The 7,262-nt window shown below is 42.2% G+C and overlaps 1 protein-coding gene across 1 annotated transcript in view; it reads left to right on the top strand.

Annotated features, from left to right (window-relative positions):
• B4GALT5 (beta-1,4-galactosyltransferase 5) overlaps positions 1-7,262 on the top strand; it is a 72,069-nt gene that overhangs the window by 45,736 nt on the left and 19,071 nt on the right. The window contains exon 2 of the mRNA XM_040638453.1: positions 7,011-7,145. Within this exon, the coding sequence (XP_040494387.1) occupies positions 7,011-7,145 (135 nt within the window). The remainder of the gene's footprint in view (positions 1-7,010; positions 7,146-7,262) is intronic.

Here is a 7,262-nt window from a genome sequence, read left to right as displayed (position 1 = left end):
GAGACCTAACCCTGGACTCAACCTCTTTTTCTTTCTTTCTTTCTTTCTTTCTTTCTTTCTTTCTTTCTTTCTTTCTTTCTTTCCCTTTCTTTCTTTCTTTCTTTCTTTCTTTTTTTAAGATTTTATTTATTTATTTTACAGAAGGAGAGCACAAACAGGGAGTGGCAGGCAGAGGGAGAGGGAAAAGCAGGCTCCCTGTTGAACAGAGAGCCCAAAATGGGACTCAGTCCCGGGACCCCGGGATCATGACCTGAGCTGAAGGCAGACGCTTAACCAACTGAGCCACCCAGGAGCCCCTAGACTCAATCTCTTCTTGAGAGTATTTTCCCAGCCCCGCCCTCACAGTATGATTTAGGGACCACTCGCCTGTCCCTTGGAAACATGACTAGTTACAGGTTTCCTTGTCTGAGTCCTGCACTGCAGATAATCGCAAGGACTGTATCTTATTTATAGTTAACTTTTTATCCACAGAGCAGAGGGCAGTTCTTGGCACATAATAGGTGTATAATGAGTGTTTTACCTAGTTTGCCTTTTGTATGTTTCTTTTTATAAAAATGTGTGAGTGTATGAATTTCATCTCATTGCTGAACTAGCACAGGCACCCTGTTAAGGCTCTTTGCTTTCTTTTCATTTAACAAGATATCCTGGAATTCAGTTCATAGATTTTCTTTATTCTTTTGGGGGGGGTAAATTCTATGGAAATATAACATACTTATTAAAGTATTCACAAATAAGTGAACAGCTTGGTGAATTTTCACAAAATGAATATACCTTTGTGTGCCCAAGAAATAAAAGAATTACCAGAAGCCCCCTTTGAACCCCCTGCCCACTCCAAGGTATTCTCCTGACTTCTTACACTGTAGACTTATTGTGCCTGTTTTAGACTTTATGTACACGGAATGATACCATGTGCTCTTTGGTGTCTCTGTTCCACACAAGAGATCCATTTGTGTGGTTGCATATAGTTAAAATTTGTTCATTCTGGTCGCTGTATAGTATTTCAAGATTCAGATAAGCTACAAATTTTTAATCTGTTCTACTGTAGATGGACTTTCGGGTTCTTTCCAGTTGGGGGCTATTTTTACTGGTTCCTCCCTCTTCTTTATGGCCTCATAGTACTCATCCATGTGGATGTACAGTAATTTATTCAGCCAGTCTTTTTTGGGTGGACATTTAGATTCTTCCCAGTGTTTTCTGTTACAAGTAATATTGTACAAGGTGTTTTTTTTTTCTTTTGAAGATTTATTGATTTATTTGAGAGAGCATGCATGCAAGTGGGGATAGGGGCAGATGGAGAGGAAGAATCCAGACTCCCCGGCTGAGCAGGGAGCCTGATGCGGGGCTGGATCTCATGAGATCATGACCTGAGCTGAAACCAAGAGTCGGATGCTTAACTGACTGAGCCACCCAAGCACCCCTTTTGTATAAGATTTTGAATAAACTGGTGCATTATATTAAGGAACATGAAAAAACCAAACAACTTCGTGAGGAGGGAAAGTACCAGAGAACATTTTTGAGGGGAAAAAACGAATCTGTTTGGGAGTTCTGCTCAATTAGTAAAAAGGAATTGCTGAACTTTTCCTGGGAACAGGTTAGTTCAGGGAACAACATTTGGGATTTCTCTCGTGAAGGGCGGGGGAAACTAATGTAAGAGAAAGGCTTGGAATCCCGTATCTCTGCCGCCTTGGGCACAGCCTAGTTCAGAAGACTCCATTGTTTAGTGTCCTGACTTACTCACATATCGGTTGTGCATCTTCTGCGTGCCAGACACACTGTTCTAGCCACCAGGGGTATATATAGCTCCTTGCCCTTGGGGAGCTCACATTCTAGTGAGGGAGGTAACAGAGGACAAGACAAGTAAGAAAATGGGTATTACGTCAAATGGGAAAATAAAGCAGGGAAGGCAGATTGGGCTGTGCGTGTACGTGTGTGTGTGTGTGTGTGTGTGTGTGTGTGTGTTTGGGGTGTTTGCACATTGGGGGGTAAGACACAGATCTTCAAGAGTGGTCAGGAAAAGAATGGCTTTCTTTTTTCTACTTTTAGCTTACCAAGCCAGATGTAACAAACCTTCATGAAGAATACACATGTTTAGGATAAAAAATTGTGAGCTCTTTAAGTACATAGGATCTTGTCATTTTGTCTTTTCCTCAAATTATTTTGCTCCTAATCTGGAATGTCAGATTTCATTATCTTGTGAGGGATTTCTGTGAGTCAGAGTCCTTTATTGATGTGTGAGTTCAAGTGAAAATCATTTACCCCATTCATATGGATATGGGGGCTGACCGGAATTCTAATGGAGAGGACAGAGTATGTTTTCCAGTTAGGAGACCAAGCGCTTTGCTCCCAGAAACGCTCCAGTTAAAGCTGTGGCCCAAGGCTGCTTACGTTGGCACCTGGATGGAAATTTCCAATTATGCAAACCTGAGTGGGGCTTACTTTTCTCCACTGCATTATGGTCGTGAGAGATCCCTCAACCTAGATACTGGGGCTGGATAATATGGTTTCTTGTGAAAGTGTAAAAAAGTCATTAGTAAGCCTGAGTTTGTAGTAAATGTTATTTTAGCATTTATGACCCCGCATTATAATTTCTTGTTTGTGTCTCTACTGTGTGTTGTCCTACTCATCCTTGGCTCCCAGTAGCCTAGTCCTGCCTATAAAAAGTACCCAGGAAAGCAGGTGCTCCGTAGATACTTGTTGACGTGATGGAGGACTTAACAACTGTGTGCCAATTTAAATTAGGTTTTATTAGCTGTGATTCAGCCACCATTGATCAAGACCATATTATTGGAAAGTAACTGTTTTCCCAAAAGCTCATCAAGATGTTAGGGAACACCTGATCTCACCTCTCTCTGGTTTTTGACTTTGGACCCATGTGACCTTGGGTAAATGACTTTTGGAAGACTTGACTTCCTTATCTAAAATTTAAAAATCCAGATGATATCTACCTCACAAAGATGTGAATTTTAAATGAGATAATTTAGATAGAAAGCAGTGTGTGTGTGCATATGCTCTTCCTATGTTAGGCCAGAGCCACATGCTAAATTTAGTAACAGGACTTTTAATGGGGACATTTGTAAGGTCCTACAGTTTGATCTATATAACAGCTGTGTGAGCACAGAAGAGGAAAGGGGTAGCTTTAGCAGCCTCTATCTAGAAAGATTGAGGGGTTTTGACTCCAGCAAGCTTCATATGAATCAATAATGGGGTGTGACTGCTGTTTATCAATGACATTCAGCAATTATCAGTTGATTACCTACAGGTAATGGAAAATTCTAAATTCTATTAATAGAAATGTCTAAAACAGAATTTCCCAAAGTTCTGCAGAGAATCACTTGATGTTGCTGGTTATCATCTGGAGGAAATGGGGCTGGTTTGGGAAGTGGCCGGGTTTAGATAATTGAACATCTCTGTTGTAGAATTTCTTTGCCCTTGTGGTATCCTGCATTGTGAATCTCCGAGAGGGGGTCAAGTGGACCACTTTGTAACAGATGCAACAGGGTTGCTGGTGGTCCTGCTTGTTTCTGGGCCCATCACACTGCACCCGGACTACTCTGTCAGCATGGCATCACCCTTTGTCAAGTGCAGATTCCTGGGCCCATATCCAGAGGCCAGCAGCCAGGATGCAGAGGGGCACACAAAGGACGTGGGGCTGCCTGCCGTTGGGGGTGGGAGAAGGTTAGGTGGATCGAGGTGAGGGTGGAGGGAAATTGAAAATGCTGTCCCTGGCTATCCCAGGTGGGGGAAAGGGATTTGACTGTTCTGTCAAGAGGTGGAATGAGAACCAGTGCGTAAAAGTGATTGGGAAACATTTTGGACTGAATCCAAAGTAGGATTTTCTTCGAAGATGGCTGTGTTTTATATACTGACTCAGTCTTCTTGGAAGGCACAGTTTTGGGGTTGGTGTGGAAGCATTAAATGGTGATGAAAAGTATCCTTCAAAATCTCATCCAGTCCAGAGTCTGTGAATTTGTGATTATTTTCTTTTGTTTGGCAAAATTTATTTCTTCGGCCTTTTATTTTTTTCAGCATTGTGCTAATTCTTGTAAATAATCAGAAAAAGCACTAATAGGTGGTTTGTGTACATTTGTTAGTTGAATGGCAAGACCAACATGTGAGACAGTTGTTAGCCAACTAAGACAAATATAAACAAGAAGCAAATTTTTGATAATCTGTAACAGTACTGCAGAACTTCCAGAAGAGGAGGACTGAAGAAGCATGTAAATTGGGAGTTGAAGGATTGATGGGATTTGCATGGCAGACAGGAGAGCAGAAGCCCCTGGATGGAAGGCTTTTGAGCAGGAGCAGTGTGGATAAATCTGTAATTAAGGAAAATCCATCTGGCAGCTTTGTGGAGGAGATAAAGATTGGAAAGCTGGCTCCTTAGCAGTAATCGTGTAAGCCATGTGGGTACCTGAAATCTTTGAGGGAGAGTCCGCGGCTAGAGCATGGACGAGTAAGGTCTTAAAGCTTAGTCCTCGAGCACAGGTACCCCTGGTGCAGGTCTGTTGCTCAGCTGACCGGGTGAAGCTGCATGGAGAACCTGAAGCCTAGAAATTGTCTATAAATTGAATAGTATTACTTGCCTCTTAGGATAATTATGAGCATTAAATGAGGTAAGGAATTATATCATTAAGTGCTCAATGAATGTTACTCACTATTACATAGCTGACGTTCTCTAGAGCCATGGTTCTGGAAATGTCCTCAGACCCCCCACATTGGCATCACTTGTGAGCTTGCTGCAAGTGCAAATTCATGGGCCCCACTTGGGATTCCAGAACAAAGAAAGGGGGAGGGGCGCTGGGTGTCTCGGTTGAGCATCCAGCTCTTGGGGTCCTGGGATAGAGCCCCGTGTCGGTCTCCCTGTTCAGTGGAGCGTCAGCTTCTCCCCCTCTCTCTCTGCCCTTCCTCCTGCTCTCTTTCTCTCTAAAATAAATAAATGAATCTTAAAAAAAAAAAAAAAAAAAGGAGAATTTAAAAGAGGGGCCAACAACAGTGTCCTTTGCAGTACAGAAGATAAAAGTACCCAGAAGACTGAAATTTCGGGGAAGGGAAGTAGTATGTTTTTTGCAGTGCCCTCCAACAGCCTTACATGCAATGTTCAATAAATATTTGTTTTCATATTATTGAAGACAGCTGGTTTAGTATTATGTTGGGGATGGAAGGAAGATTTCAGGGCAGTTAATATATCATGTGTATAATGTACACATTCTATAGCCCAGGTGATAAAAAAAAAAAAATACCGCGAAACCACATTAGAAATTTGATGTTGGGTGGAGTTTAAATCTTCTGTTTAGGGGTATTTCTAGACTGCCTGCCTCCTGTGACCAGGCACTGTGCTATCTATCTGCGGTCGATAAAAACTGAGATGTGATTCTTGCTTTCAGAGGCTTCACAGAATTATACTTTTTAAGGATTTGAAGCCATTTTTCCTGTAACTTTTCTGGCCACCGAGAAATATTCTATCTGATCTCTTCTTTGCAGCCGTCAGAAGGTGACGTGTGGTTGTCTTCCAGTCGGTGCAAGGCCTGCTTTGACACCGCCTCATTTCTGAAAGCATTATAAACATTGACTTCTTTTTTGTGTAGTATTTTATGGCTCAGGATATACCTTAGAGATCATATAAATCCTTCGCAAGATTTTCTGTCCCTGTTTAATGTGGGCCACGTGGGGTTTTCATGGAGAATTGTGCCAGTTGGTCTGTCCCCATCCCCAACCCTGTCACCAGGACAAGCACCAAACAGAGTAGCTTGAAATAAAGTAAATTGACGTCTACGCTTCATCCATTTAGTCATTATTTACTGCCCATTGTGTGCAGGACACTGTGGATGATAATGATGAAGTGGTGTCAATAAAATACGCCTCATGGAAGAGCCAGGACAGCCCGAGGCCTCGTGTGTTGAGTCTGGCAGAACACCCCCGGTTGGTAGCGTACCTGCCTGGGGCCTGGTTGGAGGGCAGCCAAGTGTTCAGATGATCTCCAGCACACACCGGAGTTTGCATTTGTAAATGTGCCAGTCCTGTAGGACACCCCCCCTTCTACAGTGATGATGAAGAGAAAAGTGGGTAGATTAGAATGGCTGGTGAAGAAGTTGTGTTTTAAAACCTTATAATTTCTTGAAAATGGGTGGCATGGTGTTTGAGATTGCAAGGGGGGGAATACAGGAACCGTACTCGCTCATCCTTGTGACTCCCGAGTTTCACATCTCAGAGACACTTCAAAAAAAAAATGTGAGTGGAGATTATTCCCCAGAGATGACGATGATTGAATAGTTAATCCGAATAATTATTTGTTAAGAATAAAGTTTTTGCTTTGTTTTGCTCTTATTGTAATTGACATATTTGTCACAGGTGTGCAGTGTAATAGTTCAATATTTGTATATATTATGAAGGGAATGTTTCAGTTGACACTTGGATCAAGTTGTGTGATCTTTTCCCATTGCTTTGGGCTTCTGGGCTGAGGTGGGTGGGTAGTCAGACTGATGACAGTCTTTTTATCTTCTTGTCTCCAAATCCCCCAAAGAAAGTAGCTGGAGCCTTAGTCCACCACTTTCAAAGGTTGCCAAGACCAGATCTGGACCTAAATGTTTCTAGTAGGCAGAGCGGGCAGTGGTTTCCTTTTTCTGAGTATAGCCAGTGAGTGTTGAGAAGGTGAACTTAAATTGAGATCTTTTTTAAATGTTTTAATCCAATCTATAAAGGTTTTGTGATCATCACAGTGCAGGTGGGATATAACTTTTTAAATTTATGGGTTTTGTTTTGTTTTCAAAAACTGCTGAATATTAACAGAAATTCCCCTTAGTCCTACTGAGCTACTCACGAAATGTTGGTATCCTGGAAGCATAGAGCCCAGGATGGGAAACAGAGTTAAGGCATTTTGGGGTTTTAGAAAAGAAGGTTTTTAAAAAAGAGAGAGAGAAAGAAAGAAACCCCAAGTATGTATGGGTTTTTTGTTTTGTTTTAATGACTATTTTTGAATTCACCACTTTCCCCTTCCGTTCCGTTTTCCGCAGTGAACACCTACCTCTTCATGATGCAAGCGCAAGGCATTCTGATCCGGGACAACATGAGGACGATCGGCGCTCAGGTGTACGAGCAGGTGGTCCGGAGCGCCTACGCCAGGAGGAATAGCAGCGTGAACGACTCAGGTATATTATTAGTAAGGAGGTGGTCTGATTAGAAGGTCTCTTCCCCACAGAGGTAAATTTGGTTCGAATAATTATTTTTGATGGGGAAAAGTACAGTGTAAAAGAGAGGTTTGGCTG

Source organism: Ursus maritimus, unplaced genomic scaffold, assembly GCF_017311325.1.
Source record: "Ursus maritimus isolate PB19 unplaced genomic scaffold, ASM1731132v1 scaffold_22, whole genome shotgun sequence".
Taxonomy (NCBI): Eukaryota; Metazoa; Chordata; class Mammalia; order Carnivora; family Ursidae; genus Ursus; species Ursus maritimus.
Note: the sequence above shows the minus strand (reverse complement) of the source record. Positions and strands in the feature narration are given on the sequence as shown.